The sequence below is a fragment of the Salmo trutta genome, chromosome 37, assembly GCF_901001165.1.
Source record: "Salmo trutta chromosome 37, fSalTru1.1, whole genome shotgun sequence".
Lineage (NCBI taxonomy): Eukaryota > Metazoa > Chordata > Actinopteri > Salmoniformes > Salmonidae > Salmo > Salmo trutta.
In genome coordinates, this window is record NC_042993.1 from 4,586,096 (window position 1) to 4,612,699 (window position 26,604).

The 26,604-nt window shown below is 43.1% G+C and overlaps 1 protein-coding gene and 1 long non-coding RNA gene across 3 annotated transcripts in view; both read left to right on the forward strand.

Annotated features, from left to right (window-relative positions):
• The window catches only part of LOC115176922 (carboxypeptidase Q), a 35,653-nt gene extending 25,482 nt beyond the window's left edge, over positions 1 to 10,171 (forward strand). For both annotated transcript variants that reach the window (XM_029737319.1, XM_029737320.1), the window contains exons 5-8: positions 2,619 to 2,730; positions 4,539 to 4,630; positions 6,396 to 6,597; positions 9,632 to 10,171. In XM_029737319.1, the coding sequence (XP_029593179.1) occupies positions 2,619 to 2,730; positions 4,539 to 4,630; positions 6,396 to 6,597; positions 9,632 to 9,792 (567 nt within the window). In that variant the 3' untranslated portion in view covers positions 9,793 to 10,171. The remainder of the gene's footprint in view (positions 1 to 2,618; positions 2,731 to 4,538; positions 4,631 to 6,395; positions 6,598 to 9,631) is intronic.
• On the forward strand, positions 6,605 to 8,220 carry LOC115176924 (uncharacterized). The gene is made up of 2 exons (XR_003872305.1): positions 6,605 to 7,477; positions 7,522 to 8,220. It is a non-coding gene; the product is annotated as an uncharacterized LOC115176924 (long non-coding RNA).
• Positions 10,172 to 26,604: the final 16,433 nt, after the last annotated feature.

A 26,604-nucleotide genomic window follows, 5' to 3' on the forward strand; every position in this document is an offset into this window, starting at 1 on the left:
AGCAGTATAGTGGCGGTAGTAGTAGTAGTGGCAGTAGCGGTGGTAGTAGTAGTAGTAGTGGTAGTGGTAGTGGTAGTGGTAGTGGTGGTGGTAGCAGTAGTATAGTGGCAGTAGTAGTAGCAGCAGTATAGTGGCGGTAGTAGTGGCAGTAGCAGCAGTATAGTAGCGGTAGCAGTATAGTAGTGGTGGTAGTAGTAGCAGTATAGTGGCGGTAGTAGCAGTAGTATAGTAGTAGTAGTAGTAGCAGCAGTAAAGTAGTAGTGGCAGTAGCGGTGGTGGTGGTGGTGGTGGTGGTGGTGGTGGTGGTGGTGGTGGGTGGTGAGTAGTAGTAGTAGTAGTAGTAGTAGTAGTAGTAGCAGCAGCAGCAGCAGCAGCAGCAGCAGCAGCAGCAGCAGCAGTAGTAGTATAGTAGTAGTAGTAGCAGCAGTATAGTAGTGCCTTCCCTGTGGCTCAGTTGGTAGAGCATGGTGTTTGCAACACCAGGGTTGTGGGTTCGATTCCCACGGGGGGGCCAGTGCAAAAAAAATAATAATAATAAATTCAAAAAAATGCATGGAATGAAAATTAAATGTATGTATTCACTACTGTAAGTCGCTCTGGATAAGAGCGTCTGCTAAATGACTAAAATTTAAAAATTTAAAAAGTAGTAGTAGTAGTAGTAGTAGTGGCAGCAGTAATAGCAGCAGTATAGTAGTGGCAGCAGTAGCGGTAGCAACAGTAGTAGTAGCAGCAGGATGTGAGGGCAATAGTGTGTACTTCATCATAACTCACAAATGGAGAAGACGATGGGGTAGATATGATTTATCTGACTTATCGTAGATATATTTTAGACAGTTCACTGGGGAAATTCCTCAGCTTAGATTTCAAGGCTCTTCTCTTTTTCAATTTGTCAGAGTATGAAAACAATTTTCAAAGGAGAAAGTGTGTTCCATTTTGATTTAGCCTAAACTTTAAACCTTGGTGTGTGAAGGTCCTGATACATCAGCTTCCATGATTAGTCTGAAGGGTTTTCTGACGGCATGCGTCCGTTGGCATGGTAACCAAGCCAACTTTGAGGTATTGATAATTGAGGGGTTTGGGACTCATTCTGCCAGTCCTAGTTTACTCGTCATCATCGAGGGGTTTGGGACTCATTCTGCCAGTCCTAGTTTACTCGTCATCATCGAGGGGTTTGGGACTCATTCTGCCAGTCCTAGTTTACTCATCATTGAGGGGTTTGGGACTCACACTGTCAGGCCTAGTTTCTTTTGATTGGTATTTAACTCATTCAACTATTTAGTGGCGTAACGATGGGAGCTGTTGAATCATGTCCTATTGGAGGTCATTCTGGTTATTTTTAGCCACGATCGGTGAGTCTACAGTATATTCCCACCAAAATCCATACCAATGACTCTGCATACTCCTGTGTTGTCTCTTGGACAAGAGACGGGTTGAAGACTTGAAGTCTTCTTCAATGAAGGAGATATTTTTAACACATGGGACACACTGAGTGATGGGGGGTAGGTTGGTTTATTTTCAGCGTCTACACATAAAGCTCACCCCCATCGGCCCCCCTCCTCCCTCTCTGTATGGCACACTCCCATGTCTACCGACGACAGCCAACATCTGGAAAAGTTTGTTCTCAAACTTAATTTTCCTTCTGACCATTGTGAAGTGAATAAAAAACATTTCATCAGACTTTTTTTTTCTAACTATTTATGTTGTGAACACCTTTGACGTTCTTCTTAGACATTTGACTATATTTCGCTACACATTTCACTACACCCGCAATAACATCTGCTAAACGTGTATGTAACCAATAACATTTGATTTGATATCCCATAAAGCTTTGGGGAAAAGAAGGGCACTAGATACTGTAGGGAATAGGGTATCATTTGGGATGCACACTGAGTAGGATGCTGACTGTTGAACCCCTATGCAGCTACACTACATTGTAGTACCAGACAGCCACGGGTGAAATATTGCATTCTTTAGCTTGGAATGTCCGGCTCACCATTCTCACACCTTTGGCATCCTCCTTTGACATTTTATCATTAGTAGGATCCTACTGGTTGTTGACCCCTCCGTAGCTATTGGCTACAGTACATTGTTGTCCAAGAGAACCGAGGGTGAAACCTGGACTTTCCGGTTCATCACTCTTGCTTTGAAACCAAACCTCTGTCTGACCTACACTATACTGAATGATTGTATTGATCATCGATGTAACTTAGTAGTGATCTCAGCTAGGGCTGGGAATTGCCAGGGACCTCACGATACGATATTATCACCATACTTAGGTGCCAATACGATACATGTTGCGGTTCTATATGTATTGCGATTCGATACTGTGATTTTATTGTGATTCGATGTTCCAGACATATTGCTCACCATACTGTATGTCTGCTGCTGAGGGACAAGAGAAGCCATGAGAAAACAAGTTTTGATCAGTCATGAAAATAAAAGTGCTGAAAACAAATTGGCTCCCTATTTAAAAAGAAGATGGAGAACAAGCTATGAAGGAAAAATAAGCTTTTGATGCAGGTACCGCCAACTAGAGCAAAAATAATATTGTCGATACGATATAGCATAAAAAATATGCCGATATGTAACTATCGATTTTGTCCCGTCCCCCCCTTCAGGTGGTGCTGCTCAGTGGTCATCTGGACAGCTGGGATGTGGGCCAGGGGGCCATGGATGATGGTGGTGGAGCGCTCATCTCCTGGGAGGCCTTGTCTCTGCTTAAAGACCTGGGTAAGAACCTGGGAGGCCCTGTCTCTGTTTAAAGACCTGGGTCAGAACCAGAAACTGGAAGTTCCTTTCTCTGCTTAAAAACCTGGGTCAACACCAGAGCCTGGGAGACCCTGTCTGTGTTTAAAGACCTGGGTCAGCACCAGAGCCTGGGAGACCCTGTCTGTGTTTAAAGACCTGGGTCAGCACCAGAGCCTGGGAGACCCTGTCTGTGCTTTAAGACCTGGGTCAGCACCAGAGCCTGGGAGACCCTGTCTCTGCTTAAAGACCTGGGTCAGCACCAGAGCCTGGGAGACCCTGTCTGTGCTTAAAGACCTGGGTCAGAATCTGGGAGACCCTGTCTCTGCTTAAAGACCTAGGTCAGAACCAGAACCAGGGAGGCCCTGTCTCTGTCTAAAGATCTGGGTCAGAACCTCGGAGTCTCTGCTTAAAGACCTGGGTAAGAACCAGAACCTGGGAGATCCTACTGTTCTCAGCTCACACCCTCTTTGTCCCAAATGGCACCCTATTCCCTACTTATACTGAACTACATTTGACCAGGGCCCCTAGTCAAAAGCAGTCCACTATATAGGAAAGAGGGTGCCATTTAGGATCTAGACTATGTATCTGGAACATAATCCACTATCTCTGAAGCTCTTATTGACATGAGCCTCCAAAAAAGTTTTGTGTTTTGTATCGAGTCTATTGGTATCTTTTGAAGCTGTTTTGTGATCAGGGGCCGTATGTATCAAGCGTCTCAGAGTAGGAGTGCTGATTTGCGATCAATCAGTTTAGCCTTTTACATCACTATGAATAAGATAACATGGACAGGAGAGACCTGATCCTAGATCAGCACTCTTGGTGACGTACACTTAAATGCATTTAAACTGCGGTTTGCTGACTCATCAAATATAGCAATTAGCATGGCTTACTTCATTCTTTTTCTGGTCATTGTTCACTTAATAAAGTATTACTTTTTCCACATGAAGTGTAATTAGACATGTAAAGTAGACCACCGAGCTGTTTGTGCTCTCTGACTGAAAGCCTTAACGTTGACTTGAGAGAATATTTCCTTTTTCCACTAATGTTGCAATGGAAAGTATGTCATTCCCATTGAATATGTGAAGACATTTTAATGCCTGGACAATAATAACCAGTCGCTGCTTTATTGTTCATTCTTGCGGATGGATGGATGCATAGTAAAGTACTTGGCTGAAATATGCTCAGCTTTGCCCACTATTAAAGAAGTGGACCTATCATCAATGAAACTTTTAGTCAAGATGAAGCCACGGAGCAATAATTGGTCCCTTGGGCTTTGTTCAGCTACGTCCCAAATGGCACCCTATTCCCTATATAGTCCAGTACTGTTCACCAGGGCCCAACAGTAGTGCACTAAATAGAGAATAGGTTGCCATTTGGGCCGCAACCCTAGACATGGCACTGATGTCAGATGAGGGTGTAGGCTACAGAGTTATATTAGAGAACCTCTATAGGAAGGGAGTGGCCTGCTGTCCTTTGTAGCCCACATAAAGTAGTAGCCTCGGGGGGTGGTGGTGGGGGGGGGGGTCACTTCTAGAATAACACACAGGCTGAAACCCGAATCAGATAAGTTGTCTCTGGAAGTCTCCTCTATGAATGGGGCTCATCATTGCAGTGAATGTAGGAAATATTGACTAGGGTCTGGTTAATAGGAATGTTCTGCTGAATATATGGAATATTAAACAGCCCAAGGGTTGGTAAGGAAAAGGGAATCCATTTGTTGTAAAGATCTTTTTATATTGCTGCTTTGTTGAAATGGTTGTGGCCCATGTATGAATTGTGATTGTGTCCAGGTCTGCGTCCCAGAAGAACCCTCCGGACAGTGCTGTGGTCTGCAGAGGAGCAGGGAGGGGTTGGAGCGCAACAGTACTTCCAGCTTCACAAGGTACCTTTCTACCATGGTGCATCTTGTTGGCTTTTTACTGCCGATTTAACTTGTCCACTCTCACCCTGATCCTCCTATCATACAGTACATCCTATAGCCCTCAATCTCAACTCTGGACCTGAAAGCCAGTTCCACTGCTTTGTTTCATTGTTCGCCTCTAATCAGGGACTGATTTAGACCTGCAAATGAGCAGGCTGCGGATCTCGTGGGGTCGGAGTTGACTAGAAATGTCCTATAAGCTCCTTTTTTGGCTAGATTTAAGACTCTGTTCTCTCAGCTTTAGATTCTTACACACACACAGGGGTCCACTGGGTAGAGGGGTAGAGGATGTCATACAAACCATTGAAACAGCACAACTATTATGTGGTCGTTCTTACATTTTCAATCGTTGGTTCCAGTCTCCTTCAGATTGTGTGCGTACCAGTAATAGCATTTTATTATCAATAGTTGATGGCTTTTTATCTACAGCTTGTTCTTTGCCAGTCAACATGTGGTAGAAACTGGCTTCATTCGGAGTGGTACACAGAAATGTAAACTGTTGTCAGATCTACTGTAGGAGAGCCACTGGGATGTAGGGCACTGCACAGATTGTTTGTCAGAATGGAGCCGAGACCACACTGTAACTGAATGGCAGCATTCTGGGAGCGTGGTGGTTTCTGTGCCTTCTAATGTGAGCGCAGTCAGACTGGCCAGAGGTTAGAGGGGAGCAGAGGGTTCACATCCTGACTCTGACCAGAGGCCCACCTTCTCCCTGGCCTGCACTGGATCCAACTACATACTATGGATTTCCTCAGATTTCTCTGAAAAGCTTCAGTATACAACACTAAATGTCCACTACACTACATCAGTGGTATTCAATCTTTTTCAGCAGGGACCCCATTTTTTTTCCACCAGAATTTCTGGGGACCCCTTTTTTTTGCTCTAATTTCTCTTGACCCCACCCCAAAAATTATGACAAAACTAAAAAAATTGGTACATTTTAGATTCTTACATCAACAAATAACCTTCAATTCATTACACTTTCATCTCTTATCAAAATGAAAAGAAACCAATAAATACATTTACTCAATAAAATTGTATTTATCTAATTATCTTTCTCAAAAATGTTTGTATATTGTCCCCTACAATAATCTGTTCTTTAAATGTTTGTTTCCGCGCCCCTGACTTTGAATACCACTGTCTTAGATCCAGTCCAGCTGGCCCTGTATTCAGACTTTTGCAGCAAACGTTCCCAGTCGTGTTTATCAAAGAGGATTGCATTGATTGCATTGACTATCATGGAGTTGATGTTTCTATTCCACTTTGTGGGACATTCTATGCGCTCTCCCTTGCAGAAGCGTATTTGTCCGCTAGTGTCTGAATGGGGGGTGATGGTCCAGTCTTTTCCCCCTACTTTTCTCACATCCTGGTAAAGCTTTTTAGCTCAAACGCTGGCCAAATAAATCAACAGCCAGGAGAGATGAATGTACAAATGTATTTCTCTGTGTGTTGGGCGTGTGGTGTGCGTTCTGGCACAAAATGGTTGTCGTGCATCACCCAAGAGTGCTACACATTTGTGGTTGAAGAGGGGAGTTTCCCACCTTACTATATATTTGTATTAATTATGGATCCCCATTAGTTCCTACCAAGGCAGCTTCTATTCTTCCTGGGGTCCAGCAAAATTATAAAAGTTATACAATATAAAGCACTTTCAGCACTGGAAAAGCACAATATAAATCCAATCAATGATTATTTATGATTGTATACCTGTTCTGCTGTCCCCCAGGTGAACATCTCTAACTTTAACCTAGTGATGGAGTCTGACCTGGGTACCTTCAGCCCCTTGGGGCTGCAGTTCACAGGCTCAGCCCAGGCCCGGGCTGTCATGGCTGAGGTGATGAAGCTACTGAAGCCCATCAACACCACCACCCTGGAGGAACACGGAGAGGGAGTTGATATAGAGATGTGGATGGATGCCGGCGTGCCAGGTGTGTAGACTCTTCTGTTGTCTGTCTGAGTCAGTAGGAGCCAGGTGTGTAGACTCTTCTGTTGTCTGTCTGAGTCAGTAGGAGCCAGGTGTGTAGACTCTTCTGTTGTCTGTCTGAGTCAATGGGAGCCAGGTGTGTAGACTCTTCTGTTGTCTGTCTGAGTCAATGGGAGCCAGGTGTGTAGACTCTTCTGTTGTCTGTCTGAGTCAGTAGGAGCCAGGTGTGTAGACTCTTCTGTTGTCTGTCTGAGTCAGTAGGAGCCAGGTGTGTAGACTCTTCTGTTGTCTGTCTGAGTCAATGGGAGCCAGGTGTGTAGACTCTTCTGTTGTCTGTCTGAGTCAGTAGGAGCCAGGTGTGTAGACTCTTCTGTTGTCTGTCTGAGTCAATAGGAGCCAGGTGTGTAGACTCTTCTGTTGTCTGTCTGAGTCAATAGGAGCCAGGTGTGTAGACTCTTCTGTTGTCTGTCTGAGTCAATAGGAGCCAGGTGTGTAGACTCTTCTGTTGTCTGACTGAGTCAGTAGGAGCCAGGTGTGTAGACTCTTCTGTTGTCTGTCTGAGTCAGTAGGAGCCAGGTGTGTAGACTCTTCTGTTGTCTGTCTGAGTCAATAGGAGCCAGGTGTGTAGACTCTTCTGTTGTCTGACTGAGTCAGTAGGAGCCAGGTGTGTAGACTTTTCTGTTGTCTGTCTGAGTCAGTAGGAGCCAGGTGTGTAGACTTTTCTGTTGTCTGTCTGAGTCAGTAGGAGCCAGGTGTGTAGACTTTTCTGTTGTCTGTCTGAGTCAGTAGGAGCCAGGTGTGTAGACTTTTCTGTTGTCTGTCTGAGTCAGTAGGAGCCAGGTGTGTAGACTCTTCTGTTGTCTGACTGAGTCAGTAGGAGCCAGGTGTGTAGACTCTTCTGTTGTCTGACTGAGTCAGTAGGAGCCAGGTGTGTAGACTACCTTTTTTGTTTGTGTCTGTCTGGGAGATAAGCTGAGGAGGCTTCCTCGTAGTCTACTTGACTCTGGTTCCACCTGTGTCTCTGTGACCTTTGTCAAATTAACAAGCCATGTTCCCCTTCTGCAGAAGTGTTTTTGACCTTTTTAAAGAGGAAGTAGCACATTATTTCTAGACCAATTGAACATTCACTTCCACATTGTCTTTTGTGGAATTGATCAGTTTCTCAAATAACATTTATATAGAAGTGAAATATGCCCTGTACTCCGATTTAAAAATAACTAGCGTTGCTACAGTATGTAGGCAACCAAATCATTTGGTATGACAGGGAAGTGGAAGTGTATTATGAAACACATCCCCACTACCGTATTTGTTGTGCTGATATTTGCTATGACAGCAGAAACTTGTCTGTAGACTAAATAAAGGGTGTGTGAGAGAGAGAGAGATGGCCTCAGCCTACCAACATGTGTTAACTCTAACCTACTTCATTAACATGGGTTTCATCCAACACAGTTGTTTTGGGATCCCTTAAAGCTGAGGTGGAGATAAACAATGAAGCTCATTAGGAACCAGTAGAGGGAGAGGATGTTTTAGAATTCATAAAGCGTCTCAGAGTAGGCTAGATGTGCTGGTCTAGGATCAGGTCCCTCACCGTCCCATCCATATAATTTGTATTCATTATGATCGAAAAGACAAAACTGATTCTAGATCAGCACTCATACCGTTCGCTGAGACGCTTTATGACCACAGGCCCAGACCTCTACAGTAATCTAATGTTGATGAGTCCAGCTAATAGACGAGTCTTTGACTGTCCTCAGCCTTACCCAGACACAGTGTAACCACACCTGTATAAAGACTTGTTCTAACAGATCTGCCTTCTACTGTAAAGGAACTGTTTCAGGAATGACATCACCTTATCTCAGTGGAAAAGTAACTATTCTGGGTGGATGAATGGTGTAACCAAGAGAGGGGCTGTTCACTGTGAGGGTTCATCAAGCCACAATGTTAAACAAATGAATCACCAGACCAGCTGTCCAAACACCTCACTCTCATTTCACAAAATGGCAAGAAGTCTATGACTTCGTCCCAAATGGCCCCCTATTCCCCATATAGTTCACTACTTTTGAACAGGACCCATAGGTCTCTGGTCAAAAGTAGTACACTATGTAGGGAATAGGGTGTCATTTGGGATTCACCTAAATGTAATGCAGCTCCATCCAATGACCTTTCACTACACACATTCCTTCATTTTTCCAGAGTGAAAATGTTGTTGCTTTTTCTCTCTGTTACAGTGGATTTGGGAACATGGTTGAGACTACAGTTGCTTCACACATCAGTACCACCAGAGCCAGTCTCCTATTATTGTCTCCCTATTTCATTTCTGGATTGTCCTTACAAATCAACATAAAGGGGAAAGGACATAACAGTCTCTCTATCAGGTAGAATACAAGACAGAAAGCTAGATGTTTAACAGTCTCTCTATCAGGTAGAATACAAGACAGAAAGCTAGATGTTTAACAGTCTCTCTATCAGGTAGAATACAAGACAGATGGCTAGATGTTTAACAGTCTCTCTATCAGGTAGAATACAAGACAGAAGGCTAGATGTTTAACAGGACATACGTCTCTCTCTGTCAGAAAGAATACAAGACAGAAAGCTAGATGTTTACCAGAACATTAGATTTCTTCCTAGCAGTACCTTGGGAATGTTAGTGTCAGAAAGGGCTGCTGCATCGTGCCGTTTCCAAATGGAAACTGTACAGGGACCTGATTGCCAAGCTAAACGCTAACTGCTACCAGATGCACTTCTACTGCTCTGGTTCCCCCTGCTCATACTTACATTCACTTGCAAAAGAAATGGGAAAGCATAACATAATGGGTTTGTAATGAACTCTGGGTTTAGCTTTGTCAACAGTGATCATGGTGAGAATGTGATTTGATTAGAATCTCATTGTCTCTTTAGAAGTTAGAATACAGTAGTATGCACTGCACATTTAATCAGTCATAATGGTACGTTCAAGGACTCAGAGACACACAAACAAACCAACCAACCAACATTGATGTAAGTGACTCCTTACCGGTTTTGTTCTGTCTGTCCTCCAGGAGCCAGCCTGCACGTTGCGGACAGTAGATACTTCTGGTTCCACCACACCAACGGGGACACCATGTCTGTTCAGAGCCCCATAGAAATGAACCTGTGTTCGGCCCTGTGGGCGGTGGTGGCCTACGTAGTGGCTGACCTGGAGGAGATGCTGCCCAGGTAGTCCACTAGGACTGTCCTGCATCCCAAACGGCACCCTATCCCCTGTATAGTTTTGGGAGAAGAATGCACTATAGGGAATATGGTGCCATTAAAAATGCTTTACTGAGCATTTCTTTTTGAGTGATTGTATGTTTTTATGTTGTTTGTCCTCCAGAAGGGCTTCCTGCAGTAACCTCTCTGTGAAATTATACCCCACTCTGGTTAAGTGGCTAAAGAAGAATTGTGTGTATAAATCACACAATGTACAAAATGGAATTAAGTGTTTATGGCATATTTGCAGTCTTTATTTTTTTTATAATGAACGCATATGTACTGCATGTTTCATGTTGACTGTCATATCTAATCTGCCAATAAAGCTGTGCATTTCTTAGACCATGGTACATGTGTATTTTGACTGCCTCATTCATAGATGGAAGAGACTAAGGGGGACTTTCCTGGAAAACAGCCCAATTAGACCAAATCTAAAACTTGACCTTTAACCTAACCTTAACCTAATTTTGACCAATTTGGAAATTCAACATTTGTGTGCTCGTCAGGCACTTAGTTTTTTCCGTGCTTGGGAAGTTTAGACACAGGAAGTGATGGGGGTCTGGTGCCAGACTGGCCTGGTGACAGACAGGATAAACCTGGTTTACAAGGCGATATCTTTATGACTTCCCTCTTCTCACCAGACTGGGCTATTCTATACTGAACAAAAATATAAACATGTAAAGTCTTGGTCCCATGTTTCATGAGCTGAAATAAAAGATCCCTGAATTGTACCATACACACAAAAAGCTTCTCATATTTGTGCACAAATTTGTTTACAACCCTTTTAGTAAACATTTCTCCTTTGCCAAGAAAATCCATCCACCTGACAGGTATGGCATATCAAGAAGCTGATTAAACCGCATGATCATTACACAGGTGCACCTTGTGCTGGGGACAATAAAAGGCCACTCAAAAATGTGCTGTTTTGTCACACAACACAATGTCACAGATGTCTCAAGTTTTGAGGGAGTGTGCAATTGGCATGCTGACTGCAGGAATGTCGACCAGAGCTGTTGCCAGAGAATGTCATCTTTATTTCTCTACCATAAGCTGCCTCTGTTGTCGTCTTAGAGATTTTGGCAGAATGTCCAACCGGCCTCACAACCGCAGACCACATGTAACCACGCCAACCCAGGAGCCTCCACACCCGGCTTCTTCACCTGCGGGATCGTCTGAGACCAGCCACCCGGACAGCTGATGAAACTGTTTGCACAACCGAAGAGTTTCTGCACAAACTGTCAGAAACCGTCTCAGGGAAGCTCATCTGCGTGCTCGTTCCCCCCCACGGTCTTGACCTGACTGCAGTTCGGAGTCGTTTTTATTTATTTTTATTTCACCTTTAATTAACCAGGTAGGCAAGTTGAGAACAAGTTCTCATTTGCAACTGCGACCTGGCCAAGATAAAGCAAAGTAGTTCGACACATACAACAACACAGAGTTACACATGGAATAAACAAACATACAATCAATAATACAGTGGAAAATCTATATACATTTACATTTTACATTTTAGTCATTTAGCAGACACTCTTATCCAGAGCGACTTACTGTAATGAATGCATACATTTCATTTCATGCATTTTTTTTTTTGTACTGGCCCCCCGTGGGAATCGAACCCACAACCCTGGCGTTGCACACACCATGCTCTACCAACACAGCATGTGCAAATGAGGTAGGATAAGAGAGGTAAGGCAATAAATAGTAACTGACTTCGGTGGGCAAATGCTCACCTTTGATGGCCACTGGCACGCTGGAGAAGTGTGCTCTTCACAGATGAATTCCGGTTTCAACTTTACCGGGAAGATGGTGTATATGGTGTTGTGTGAGCGAGCGGTTTGTGAACAGAGTGCCCCGTTGTGTATGTGGGGTTATGGTATGGGCAGGCATAATCTATGGACAATGAACTTAAATGCATTTTATCGATGGCAATTTGAATGCACAGAGATCCTGTGACGAGATCCTGAGGCCCATTGTCGTATAATTCATCCTCCGCCATCACGTTTCAGCATGATAATGCACCGCCCCATGTCACAAGGATCTGTACACAATTCCTGGAAGCAGAAAATGTCCTAGTTCTTCCATGGCCTGCATACTCACCAGACATGTCACCCATTGAGCATATTTGGGATTCTCTGGATCGACGTGTACGACAGACAGCGTGTTCCAGTATCCGCCAATATCCACCAACTCCACACAGATATTGAAGAGGAGTGGGACAACATTCCACAGGCCACAATCAACAGCCTGATCAACTCTATGTAAAGAAGATGTCGTGCTGCATGAGGCAAATGGTGGTCACACCAGATGCTGGCTGGTTTCCTGATCCACTTTAAAAAAAAATATCTGACCAACAAATGCATATCTGTATTCCCAGTCATGTGAAATCCATAGATTAGGGCCTAATTCATTTATTTCAATTGACTGATTTTTTTTATCAGGGTGATTTGTGGGGCAACCAGACTATTATAGATGTCTCTCCTCTCACCAGACCAGACTATTATAGATGTCTCTCCTCTCACCAGACCAGACTATTATAGATGTCTCTCCTCTCACCAGACCAGACTATTATAGCTATCTCTCCTCTCACCAGACCAGACTATTATAGATGTCTCTCCTCTCACCAGACCAGACTATTATAGATGTCTCTCATCTCACCAGACCAGACTATTATAGATGTCTCTCCTCTCACCAGACCAGACTATTATAGCTATCTCTCCTCTCACCAGACCAGACTATTATAGATGTCTCTCCTCTCACCAGACCAGACTATTATAGCTGTCTCTCCTCTCACCAGACCAGACTATTATAGCTGTCTCTCCTCTCACCAGACCAGACTATTATAGCTGTCTCTCCTCTCACCAGACCAGACTATTATAGCTGTCTCTCCTCTCACCAGACCAGACTATTATAGATGTCTCTCATCTCACCAGACCAGACTATTATAGCTGTCTCTCCTCTCACCAGACCAGACTATTATAGATGTCTCTCCTCTCACCAGACCAGACTATTATAGCTGTCTCTCCTCTCACCAGACCAGACTATTATAGATGTCTCTCCTCTCACCAGACTATTATAGATGTCTCTCCTCTCACCAGACCAGACTATTATAGATGTCTCTCATCTCACCAGACCAGACTATTATAGCTGTCTCTCCTCTCACCAGACCAGACTATTATAGATGTCTCTCCTCTCACCAGACCAGACTATTATAGATGTCTCTCCTCTCACCAGACCAGACTATTATAGATGTCTCTCCTCTCACCAGACTATTATAGATGTCTCTCCTCTCACCAGACCAGACTATTCATAGATGTCTCTCTCTCACCAGACCAGACTATTATAGAGTCTCTCCGCTCATCAGAACCAGACCTAATATAGAGGTATCTCCTCTCACCAGAACCAGACTATTAGAGCTGTCTCTCCTCATCACCAGACCCAGACTATTATAGATGTCCTCTCCTCTCACCAAGACCAGACGATTATAGATGTCTCTCCTCGCACCAGACCAGACTATTATAGAATGTCTATTCCTCTCACCAGACCAGACTATTATAGATGTCCTCCTCGCAACCAGACCAGACTATTATAGATGTCCTCTCCTCTCACACAGACCAGACTATTATAGATGTCGCTCCTCTTCACCAGACCAGACCTATTATAGATGTCCTCTCCTCTCGAAACCAGACCAGACTATTAATAGATGTCTCTCCTCTCACCAAGACCAGACTATTATAGATTCTCTCCTCTCACCAGACCAGACTATTATAGATGTCTCTTCCCTCACCAGACCAGACTATTATAGATGTCTCTCCTCTCACCAGACCAGACTATTATAGATGTCTCTCCTCTCACCAGACCAACTATTATAGATGTCTCTCATCTCACCAGAACCAGACTATTATAGCTGTCTCTCCCTCACCAGACCAGACTATTATAGATGTCCTCTCCTCTCACCAGACCAGACTATTTAGATGCTCTCCTCTCACCAGACCAGACTATTATAGATGTCTCTCATCTCACCAGACCAGACTATTATAGATGTCTCTCCTCTCACCAGACCAGACTATTATAGATGTCTCTCCTCTCACCAGACCAGACTATTATAGATGTCTCTCCTCTCACCAGACCAGACTATTATAGCTATCTCTCCTCTCACCAGACCAGACTATTATAGATGTCTCTCCTCTCACCAGACCAGACTATTATAGATGTCTCTCCTCCCACCAGACCAGACTATTATAGATGTCTCTCCTCTCATCAGACCAGACTATTATAGATGTCTCTCCTCTCCTCTCACCAGACCAGACTATTATAGCTGTCTCTCCTCTCACCAGACCAGACTATTATAGATGTCTCTCCTCTCACCAGACCAGACTATTATAGATGTCTCTCCTCTCACCAGACCAGACTATTATAGATGTCAGGGGGCAATTCATTCATTTTAGTCCATCAATCCATGTAGGAGATGGAGACAGATGTATTTATTTAGTTCTGTTTGTATACGGTGTGTGTTAACATTTTTACTTTGGTCAGTGTCCCCAGCTGGGCCAAGCCTGGTTAGCATTGGTACCAGACTTCTCTCTCTCCTCTTTTTCTCTTCAAGTCACATAACCGCCAGGCATCAAATAGGACTTTTAATGAGTATGGGGAATGTTTGAGGCGTCGTGCTGGGAGAGTCCTACAGTGTGCTCCTAACGTTGAGCCCGCTGATGGATCTGTTCTAGATAGGAGAGGATAGCCAGCTGTGATGGGACTTCCATTCCTCAATGGTACACCACTTCCTGCTACAGACACAGCAAATGACTTTACAAGATCACCATCTTATAGTGAAGACTATGACCCAGGGGAAATGATATGGCTTCAGTTTGATGTCTTAATACTTCGGAGGTCACTCAACATGTCTCTGTCAGTATTTTATTGGTCCACACAGGGTAGCAGAATGGTCAGTATTACTCTCTTTATAGATACCTTGTACATTGCATTTGATGTCACTGGTGAGCTAAGTGAAACAACAATTGTGGCTTTTTAATTTCTATCAAAATAGGTCTTATTTCTATGACAACTTCATCCTCCCTCCTCCTTCTCTTCCTCTCCTCCTCGTCCTCCTCCGTCCTCCTCTCCTCCCTTTCCTCTCCTCCTCTCCTCCCTCTCTCCTCTCCTCCTCTCTTCTCTCCTCCTCTCCTCCTCTCTTCCTCCTCCTCTCTTCTCTCCTCCTCTCTTCTCTCCTCTCTTCCTCTCCTCTCTTTCCTCCTCCTTCCCTCTCCTCCTCTATTCCTCTCCTCCTCTCTTCCTCCTCCCTCCTCCTCTTCCTCTCCTTCTCTCTTCCTCTCCTCCTCTCTCTTCTCCTTCCTCTCCTCCCTCTTCCTCTCCTCCTCTCTTCTCTCCTCTCTTCCTCTCCTCCTCTCTTCCCCTCCCCTCTCCTCCTCTCTTCCTCGCCTCCTCTCTCCTCTCCTCCTCCTCCTCCTCTCTTCCTCTCCTCTCTTCCTCTCCTCCTCTCTCCTTTCCTCCTCTCTTCCTCTCCTCCTCTCCTCCTCTCCCCCTCTCCTCCTCTCTTCCTCTCCTCCTCTCTTCCTCTCCTCCTCTCCTCTCTTCCCTCTCCTCCTCCTTCCTCCCCTCCTCTCCATCCTCCCTCCTCCTCTCTCCTCTCCTCCATCTCTCTCCTCTCCTCTCCTCCTCTCTTCCTCTCCTCTCCTCTCTTCCTCTCCTCCTCTCCTTCCTCTCTTCCTCCCTCCTCTCGTCCTCTCCTCCTCTCTTCCTCTTCCTTCTTCCTCTCTCCCCTCTTCCTCTCCTCCTCTCCTCCCTCTCTTCCTCTCCTCTCTCCTCTCCTCCTCTCTCCTCCTCTCTCCCTCCTCTCTTCCCTCCTCCTCTCTTCTCTTCCTCTCCTCCTCTCCTCCTCTCCTCTCTCTTCCTCTCCTCTCTCCTCCTCTCTCCTCTCCTCCTCTCTTCCGGTTATTACTACATCTTGGCAGCTCCAGACCAGGACCCCATGAAAGCACTAGCATTTATCTGTCTTATTCTACAAAGAAAACCAAAGACTTGGAAGAACTAATCTCCATGTTGACTGAACATCAGCCAGACATTTCAGAACTGTTCCTCTGTATATGATGTAGATTTATAGAGACGACTGTTTATGGTCAGTGTGAGTAATACAGCTACCGCTAATTCAGTTGCAAACATTTTTACCAAACAGAGGGTGCGTCCAAAATAACACCCTATTCCCTATGTAGTGCACTATATAGGGAATAGGGTGCCATTTGGGACGCATCAGAAATTGTGACAAAGTCGTAAACCAGGGGTGTCAAACATGCATTGGGTAAAAATAAAAACAAACTCAATATACTTTAAAATGACTAAAACCAAATGGAATGTGTATACATGATAATGGAGCTACATTCATACTGTCCAGCTCACTGATAATCACTACATTCATACAGTATCTTGACTGTGTCCAGCTCACTAATAATCACTACATTCATACAGTATCTTGATTGTGTCCAGCTCACTAATAATCACTACATTCATACAGTCTCTTGATTGTGTCCAGCTCACTGATAATCATCCAAATGGAAGCTAGACAGTCGGGGAGCATCAGAAATTAAAATAAAAACGTTTTTGTGCAAATTGTGACAATGAGGAAGTATAACACATGTTCAGTGCGGCCCTCCAGACTTCGTTGAAGACCGAATGCGGCCCCCGGGGCAACATGAGTTTGACACCCCTGCCGTAAACACTGAGCATGCTTCGGGCATGGGAGCTTATCTCCCTAACTAGTCAGGGAAAGGTATTTGGAGTCGACCTAGCGAGAGGAGAGCAGCTGAAGCTTTTACTCCAGTTAGAGCATGTCAGCACCACCAGTGATGTCAGGATTTGTCAGTCAACCAGAGGGAGTGATTTTGAAAATGGAGGCGACCCACTCACACTCTGACTCACAGACAGGTTGATTCCCAAACTGCATCCTATTCCCTATATAGTACAGTAGTGCACTATATAGGGAATAAGGTGCAATTTGGTATACAGACACACTGTGTACTTCTGGGTAATACAACATTGCATTTCCATGTTGAGTAATAGGGAAGCTAGGAGGTGAAGAAGCCTCCTGACGTATTAGTTAGTAGAGGGCTAGGTCTCCTGTTATACCCTAAGGCTTTCAGATCATCCTGTTGATTAATCACAGCAATAAAGCCATGTGGGGGAAAGCCCCTGATCTAGTGGGTTCTTTCCCAAGTATTGGAGGGGGATTTGTTAGAATCTTATGAGAACATTAATTATCATATTTAATTGATCTGTCCTGTCCAGAAACAAAACAATGTACAATAAAATGTATTGTTGTCCAACTGTACATAGCCTCTAGTCAAGTACATACTAGTGCTTAGCTTTCATTATTCTCATCCAGGGTAGAGTTTTGTACTCCCTCTCTATTTAACCTTCAGATATTGATACCTTACCCTTTGCACACCAGATTATGTGCCTCGGAGAGCTACATAGGATAGAAGCCACCTGAATAGAGCTACGCAGGATAGAAGGCACCTGAATAGAGCTACATAGGACAGAAGGCACCTGAATAGAGCTACATAGGACAGAAGGCACCTGAATAGAGCTACGTAGGACAGAAGGCACCTGAAGAGAGATATGTAGGACAGAAGGCACCTGGTGAGAGCTACATAGGACAGAAGGCATCTGAATAGAGCTACATAGGATAGAAGCCACCTGAATAGAGCTACGTAGGATAGAAGCCACCTGAATAGAACTACACAGGATAGAAGACACCTGAATAGAGCTACATAGGACAGAAGGCACCTGGTGAGAGCTACATAGGACAGAAGGCATCTGAAAAGAGCTACATAGGATAGAAGCCACCTGAATAGAGCTACGTAGGATAGAAGCCACCTGAAGAGAATCAACAAGTAGTGAAAGCAGCCTCAGGGCTCTGCAGAATATGAGGAAAACGGCATACCAAATGTACATTTTAGTAGATGCTCTTATCCATAGCAACTTACAGTAGTGAGTGCAAACCTTTTCATACTGGTCCCCCGTGGGAATCAAACCCACAACCCTGACATTGCAAGCACCATGCTCTACCAACTGAGCCACAGGGGACCCTATTCCCAATTTAAAGAACTGGTTAAATCTTACCCTCCATTAACTGGTAGAACAGAATATGTAGAGGACTGGTTAAATCTCACCCTCCATTAACTGGTAGAACAGAATATGTAGAGGACTGGTTAAATCTCACCCTCCATTAACTGGTAGAACAGAATATGTAGAGGACTGGTTAAATCTCACCCTCCATTAACTGGTAGAACAGAATATGTAGAGGACTGGTTAAATCTCACCCTCCATTAACTGGTAGAACAGAATATGTAGAGGACTGGTTAAATCTCACCCTCTATTAACTGGTAGAACAGAATATGTAGAGGACTGGTTAAATCTCACCCTCCATTAACTGGTAGAACAGAATATGTAGAGGACTGGTTAAATCTCACCCTCCATTAACTGGTAGAACAGAATATGTAGAGGACTGGTTAAATCTCACCCTCCATTAACTGGTAGAACAGAATATGTAGAGGACTGGTTAAATCTCACCCTCCATTAACTGGTAGAACAGAATATGTAGAGGACTGGTTAAATCTCACCCTCCATTCACTGGTAGAACAGAATATGTAGAGGACTGGTTAAATCTCACCCTCCATTCACTGGTAGAACAGAATATGTAGAGGACTGGTTAAATCTCACCCTCCATTAACTGGTAGAACAGAAAATGTAGAGGACTGGTTAAATCTCACCCTCCATTAACTGGTAGAACAGAATATGTAGAGGACTGGTTAAATCTCACCCTCCATTAACTGGTAGAACAGAATATGTAGAGGACTGGTTAAATATCACCCTCCATTAACTGGTAGAACAGAATATGTAGAGGACTGGTTAAATCTCACCCTCCATTAACTGGTAGAACAGAATATGTAGAGGACTGGTTAAATCTCACCCTCCATTAACTGGTAGAACAGAATATGTAGAGGACTGGTTAAATCTCACCCTCCATTAACTGGTAGAACAGAATATGTAGAGGACTGGTTAAATCTCACCCTCCATTAACTGGTAGAACAGAATATGTAGAGGACTGGTTAAATCTCACCTTCCATTAACTGGTAGAACAGAATATGTAGAGGACTGGTTAAATCTCACCCTCCATTAACTGGTAGAACAGAATATGTAGAGGACTGGTTAAATCTCACCTTCCATTAACTGGTAGAACAGAATATGTAGAGGACTGGTTAAATCTCACCCTCCATTAACTGGTAGAACAGAATATGTAGAGGACTGGTTAAATCTCACCCTCCATTAACTGGTAGAGCAGAATATGTAGAGGACTGGTTAAATTTCACCCTCCATTAACTGGTAGAACAGAATATGTAGAGGACTGGTTAAATCTCACCCTCCATTAACTGGTAGAACAGAATATGTAGAGGACTGGTTAAATCTCACCCTCCATTAACTGGTAGAACAGAATATGTAGAGGACTGGTTAAATCTCACCCTCCATTAACTGGTAGAACAGAATATGTAGAGGACTGGTTAAATCTCACCCTCCATTAACTGGTAGAACATAATATGTAGAGGACTGGTTAAATCTCACCCTCCATTAACTGGTAGAACAGAATATGTAGAGGACTGTTTAAATCTCACCCTCCATTAACTGGTAGAACAGAATATGTAGGGGACTGGTTAAATCTCACCCTCCATTAACTGGTAGAACAGAATATGTAGAGGACTGGTTAAATCTCACCCTCCATTAACTGGTAGAACAGAATATGTAGAGGACTGGTTAAATCTCACCCTCCATTAACTGGTAGAACAGAATATGTAGAGGACTGGTTAAATCTCACCCTCCATTAACTGGTAGAGCAGAATATGTAGAGGACTGGTTAAATCTCACCCTCCATTAACTGGTAGAACAGAATATGTAGAGGACTGGTTAAATCTCACCCTCCATTAACTGGTAGAACAGAATATGTAGAGGACTGGTTAAATCTCACCCTCCATTAACTGGTAGAACAGAATATGTAGAGGACTGGTTAAATCTCACCCTCCATTAACTGGTAGAACAGAATATGTAGAGGACTGGTTAAATCTCACCCTCCATTAACTGGTAGAACAGAATATGTAGAGGACTGGTTAAATCTCACCCTCCATTAACTGGTAGAACAGAATATGTAGAGGACTGGTTAAATCTCACCCTCCATTAACTGGTAGAGCAGAATATGTAGAGGACTGGTTAAATCTCACCCTCCATTAACTGGTAGAGCAGAATATGTAGAGGACTGGTTAAATCTCACCCTCCATTAACTGGTAGAGCAGAATATGTAGAGGACTGGTTAAATCTCACCCTCCATTAACTGGTAGAGCAGAATATGTAGAGGACTGGTTAAATCTCACCCTCCATTAACTGGTAGAACAGAATATGTAGAGGACTGGTTAAATCTCACCCTCCATTAACTGGTAGAGCAGAATATGTAGAGGACTGGTTAAATATCACCCTCCATTAACTGATAGAGCAGAATATGTAGAGGACTGGTTAAATCTCACCCTCCATTAACTGGTAGAGCAGAATATGTAGAGGACTGGTTAAATCTCACCCTCCATTAACTGGTAGAACAGAATATGTAGAGGACTGGTTAAATCTCACCCTCCATTAACTGGTAGAACAGAATATGTAGGGGACTGGTTAAATCTCACCCTCCATTAACTGGTAGAGCAGAATATGTAGAGGACTGGTTAAATCTCACCCTCCATTAACTGGTAGAACAGAATATGTAGGGGACTGGTTAAATCTCACCCTCCATTAACTGGTGGAACAGAATATGTAGAGGACTGGTTAAATCTCACCCTCCATTAACTGGTGGAACAGAATATGTAGAGGACTGGTTAAATCTCACCCTCCATTAACTGGTAGAACAGAATATGTAGAGGACTGGTTAAATCTCACCCTCCATTAACTGGTAGAACAGAATATGTAGAGGACTGGTTAAATCTCACCCTCCATTAACTGGTAGAACAGAATATGTAGAGGACTGGTTAAATCTCACCCTCCATTCACTGGTAGAACAGAATATGTAGAGGACTGGTTAAATCTCACCCTCCATTAACTGGTAGAACAGAATATGTAGAGGACTGGTTAAATCTCACCCTCCATTAACTGGTAGAACAGAATATGTAGAGGACTGGTTAAATCTCACCCTCCATTAACTGGTAGAACAGAATATGTAGAGGACTGGTTAAATCTCACCCTCCATTAACTGGTAGAACAGAATATGTAGAGGACTGGTTAAATCTCACCCTCCATTAACTGGTAGAACAGAATATGTAGAGGACTGGTTAAATCTCACCCTCCATTAACTGGTAGAGCAGAATATGTAGAGGACTGGTTAAATCTCACCCTCCATTAACTGGTAGAGCAGAATATGTAAGGGACTGGTTAAATCTCACCCTCCATTAACTGGTAGAGCAGAATATGTAGGGGACTGGTTAAATCTCACCCTCCATTAACTGGTAGAACAGAATATGTAGAGGACTGGTTAAATATCACCCTCCATTAACTGGTAGAACAGAATATGTAGAGGACTGGTTAAATCTCACCCTCCATTAACTGGTAGAAGAGAATATGTAGAGGACTGGTTAAATCTCACCCTCCATTAACTGGTAGAACAGAATATGTAGAGGACTGGTTAAATCTCACCCTCCATTAACTGGTAGAACAGAATATGTAGAGGACTGGTTAAATCTCACCCTCCATTAACTGGTAGAACAGAATATGTAGAGGACTGGTTAAATCTCACCCTCCATTCACTGGTAGAACAGAATATGTAGAGGACTGGTTAAATCTCACCCTCCATTCACTGGTAGAACAGAATATGTAGAGGACTGGTTAAATCTCACCCTCCATTCACTGGTAGAACAGAATATGTAGGGGACTGGTTAAATCTCACCCTCCATTCACTGGTAGAACAGAATATGTAGGGGACTGGTTAAATCTCACCCTCCATTAACTGGTAGAACAGAATATGTAGAGGACTGGTTAAATCTCACCCTCCATTAACTGGTAGAACATAATATGTAGGGGACTGGTTAAATCTCACCCTCCATTAACTGGTAGAACAGAATATGTAGAGGACTGGTTAAATCTCACCCTCCATTAACTGGTAGAACAGAATATGTAGAGGACTGGTTAAATCTCACCCTCCATTAACTGGTAGAACAGAATATGTAGAGGACTGGTTAAATCTCACCCTCCATTAACTGGTAGAACAGAATATGTAGAGGACTGGTTAAATCTCACCCTCCATTAACTGGTAGAACAGAATATGTAGAGGACTGGTTAAATCTCACCCTCCATTAACTGGTAGAACAGAATATGTAGAGGACTGGTTAAATCTCACCCTCCATTAACTGGTAGAACAGAATATGTAGAGGACTGGTTAAATCTCACCCTCCATTAACTGGTAGAACAGAATATGTAGAGGACTGGTTAAATCTCACCCTCCATTAACTGGTAGAGCAGAATATGTAGGGGACTGGTTAAATCTCACCCTCCATTAACTGGTAGAACAGAATATGTAGAGGACTGGTTAAATCTCACCCTCCATTAACTGGTAGAACAGAATATGTAGAGGACTGGTTAAATCTCACCCTCCATTAACTGGTAGAACAGAATATGTAGAGGACTGGTTAAATCTCACCCTCCATTAACTGGTAGAACAGAATATGTAGAGGACTGGTTAAATCTCACCCTCCATTAACTGGTAGAACAGAATATGTAGAGGACTGGTTAAATCTCACCCTCCATTAACTGGTAGAACAGAATATGTAGAGGACTGGTTAAATCTCACCCTCCATTAACTGGTAGAACATAATATGTAGAGGACTGGTTAAATCTCACCCTCCATTAACTGGTAGAACAGAATATGTAGAGGACTGGTTAAATCTCACCCTCCATTAACTGGTAGAACAGAATATGTAGAGGACTGGTTAAATCTCACCCTCCATTAACTGGTGGAACAGAATATGTAGAGGACTGGTTAAATCTCACCCTCCATTAACTGGTAGAACAGAATATGTAGAGGACTGGTTAAATCTCACCCTCCATTAACTGGTAGAACAGAATATGTAGAGGACTGGTTAAATCTCACCCTCCATTAACTGGTAGAACAGAATATGTAGAGGACTGGTTAAATCTCACCCTCCATTAACTGGTAGAACATAATATGTAGAGGACTGGTTAAATCTCACCCTCCATTAACTGGTAGAACATAATATGTAGAGGACTGGTTAAATCTCACCCTCCATTAACTGGTAGAACAGAATATGTAGAGGACTGGTTAAATCTCACCCTCCATTAACTGGTAGAACAGAATATGTAGAGGACTGGTTAAATCTCACCCTCCATTAACTGGTAGAACAGAATATGTAGAGGACTGGTTAAATCTCACCCTCCATTAACTGGTAGAACAGAATATGTAGAGGACTGGTTAAATCTCACCCTCCATTAACTGGTAGAACAGAATATGTAGAGGACTGGTTAAATCTCACCCTCCATTAACTGGTAGAACAGAATATGTAGAGGACTGGTTAAATCTCACCCTCCATTAACTGGTAGAACAGAATATGTAGAGGACTGGTTAAATCTCACCCTCCATTAAGTGGTAGAACAGAATATGTAGAGGACTGGTTAAATCTCACCCTCCATTAACTGGTAGAACAGAATATGTAGAGGACTGGTTAAATCTCACCCTCCATTAACTGGTAGAACAGAATATGTAGAGGACTGGTTAAATCTCACCCTCCATTAACTGGTAGAACAGAATATGTAGAGGACTGGTTAAATCTCACCCTCCATTAACTGGTAGAACAGAATATGTAGAGGACTGGTTAAATCTCACCCTCCATTAACTGGTGGAACAGAATATGTAGAGGACTGGTTAAATCTCACCCTCCATTAACTGGTGGAACAGAATATGTAGAGGACTGGTTAAATCTCACCCTCCATTAACTGGTAGAACAGAATATGTAGAGGACTGGTTAAATCTCACCCTCCATTAACTGGTAGAACAGAATATGTAGAGGACTGGTTGAACTAAGAGCCTAAATGCATTGTTATGTAGATGGGTAGTCCTCTAGTGGATGGAATGGAGACCAGCTTGCGGAATGAGTGGAATTGTCTAGACAGGATTATCATTGGGCAGACAGACAGTGAAACACCTCCGGTATGTTTAGGTCAGTGTCAGTGGAGATGTTAAGGATGGCAGTTAGACGGGTCATGTTTCCGCCTGCAGCCCGTCAGGGAGTTGCAGTAAAGAGACAAGATTGAAATTAGGGAGAAAAGTAATAATAATGATGTCATAAAAGCATTGTAAATGTAGAACCAGTCAGATTTTGTGAAATAGTTGGTCCCACAAGTGAACTTACTGCACAACAATACAATTATTGGAACAGGGAGCAAACAGTCAGTTTGAAGGTTGAACCTCACACAAAAACTACTACAGAAGTCATCTGACAGATTATCTTTCCTCCCCCAGAGTGTTATGACTTGGGGGTTTAACAATAACACTTTACAAAGGAGACGCTGGCCTGCAGATAATGCCTCTAAAGCGTTGCTGTTTTGACATGCTAGGAAGAGAGGAAAGGAAAACAAAAGAGGAAAGCACAAAGCAGTCGGACTGCAGAAATGAAGTGACTGATGGTGGTAAAGATCCTAAAGCTGTATCTAATTCCCCTGAGCACCGCCAGATATCAGAGAACGGACCCAGACTCCAGGCCCACAGACCGACTCAGTGAAGACCAGAAAAAATAACCATCAAGAGCAGGAAATTAAATGAGGATTGGCTGTGAATGGATGTAAATGTTACTTGTGAAAAGGTTCTAGTTCTGTCCTCTTAATCACTACATTAGTCAATGTCAGACCCTCACTGGAAACACACAGAAACTCAGTGGAGAACTGGCACTTGGAGCCAGGGGTAAAGATTGTGTTACTCTGATGCCCTGTTGAGCCCTGGCATGCATAGCCATGTGGTTTCAGAAAGGTTGCATTTTCCACCCCACAAGGAGAGGGTGAGAAAACAAACAATCCATCAGAACTTTCCCTGCGCCCGTTGGAATGATGTCAGAGCTGGGATCCATTCCATTCCTGTCAGTTGAATTGGACATAGGACTTCCACTTCCTTTGAGTGCAACTCCATGTCTAAATTGCCTGGAATTTAGATGCAATTGACCCCAATTCATGTATTTTTCTGTCACGAGGGTCATTAAGCAGAAGACGAACATGTTAAAAGGATAAAGGAAACTCAATATATAATTGAACATAAATACAATTCTTTATCCACTGTCTTTTCAAGGCTCTGAATAATGATGAAATGAGGACAATGTCTTTTTTCCTTGTGTTGACATGAAACAAACCAAGAGTTAGGATTACATGTTAGGGCTTGTTGATATGTCTGCAATGTAAACAGACCAGACAGACATCCTTTTAATCATAGCACCAGTTCAGTCTGTGTATATGTTACGTACATCCCTTGGAAGAAACTGTCTGAAAGGGTTTGCATAATTCATAGAAAGAAAAATGATCTCTACGCTGATGCAACCCTGAGCAAGACTGAAAGGATGATATTACTGTCTGTCTGGGCTCATTTTCTGTCTGATAATGTTTACCGATGTTATGTCGCTGACCTCTTAAATAGATGTTGCTCTAGTAGTGATGTTTAACTCGAGCTGTAGCAAATATCTCAGCCAACACCTTTAGTACATAGAGATCATGTAACAGTAAAAGTCATTGTTCGTTCAAAAGGCGGAGGGTTTTCTTTTGGGGGGAGGTAGCAATGTATATGTTATTCGTCATATATCAGATAATTGACACTGAATTTTTCAGAACAATATTGCCCTTTCAATTTGGGAAGTGGGTTATGCTATTTATCTTGATTGAGCTTCTGTGGTCATATTATCTGTGGTCACATTATCTGTGGTCACATTCTGGAATTCAATAGCATCATATAAATGGTGGAGGTTCTGTGTGTTTCCAACAGAGAGACTGAGGTTGAGATGGAATGTTCATAATGGAATTTTCATTTATTTACCCAAGATTCTAGTTCCAGCATGTAGCCCACAAGTACCCTCACAAGCCACAATGATGTGGGAGCTAGATGCAGGCTGGCCTCATTACTGTGCTGTTGGCCCAGAAATAATATACAGTATGTTTAGAAAAAACACTGCTTCTTCACTTCTCTGGGAAAACAAACACCACAGCAGCACTGAGACAAAGTAAGAGCAGAAGTCCCCGGGCAAAGATAAGACTGCTTTATAAACAACTGGTGTTAGCTGCTGTCAACGGTAGAAACACAATGGATCTGTCCCAAATGGCACCCTATTCCCTTTTATAGTGCACTACTTTAGACCAGGGCCCATAGGTCCCATCGAGCTCTGGTCAAAGGTAATGCACTATATAGGGAGTATGGTGCTATTTGGGACGCACATAATTTGTATATTACTCTATTTAAACAATATATATATATACATATACACATACATATATATATATCTTGTTTAAACAATATATATATATTGCTTAAATACAGTAATATACAAATTTTGTGTGTCCCAAATGGTACCATACTCCCTATGTAGTGCACTACTTTTGACGAGAGCTCGATGGGCCCTGGTCTAAAGTAGTGCACTATAAAAGGGAATAGGGTGCCATTTGGGACAGATCCATTGTGTGTATATATATATATATATATTTC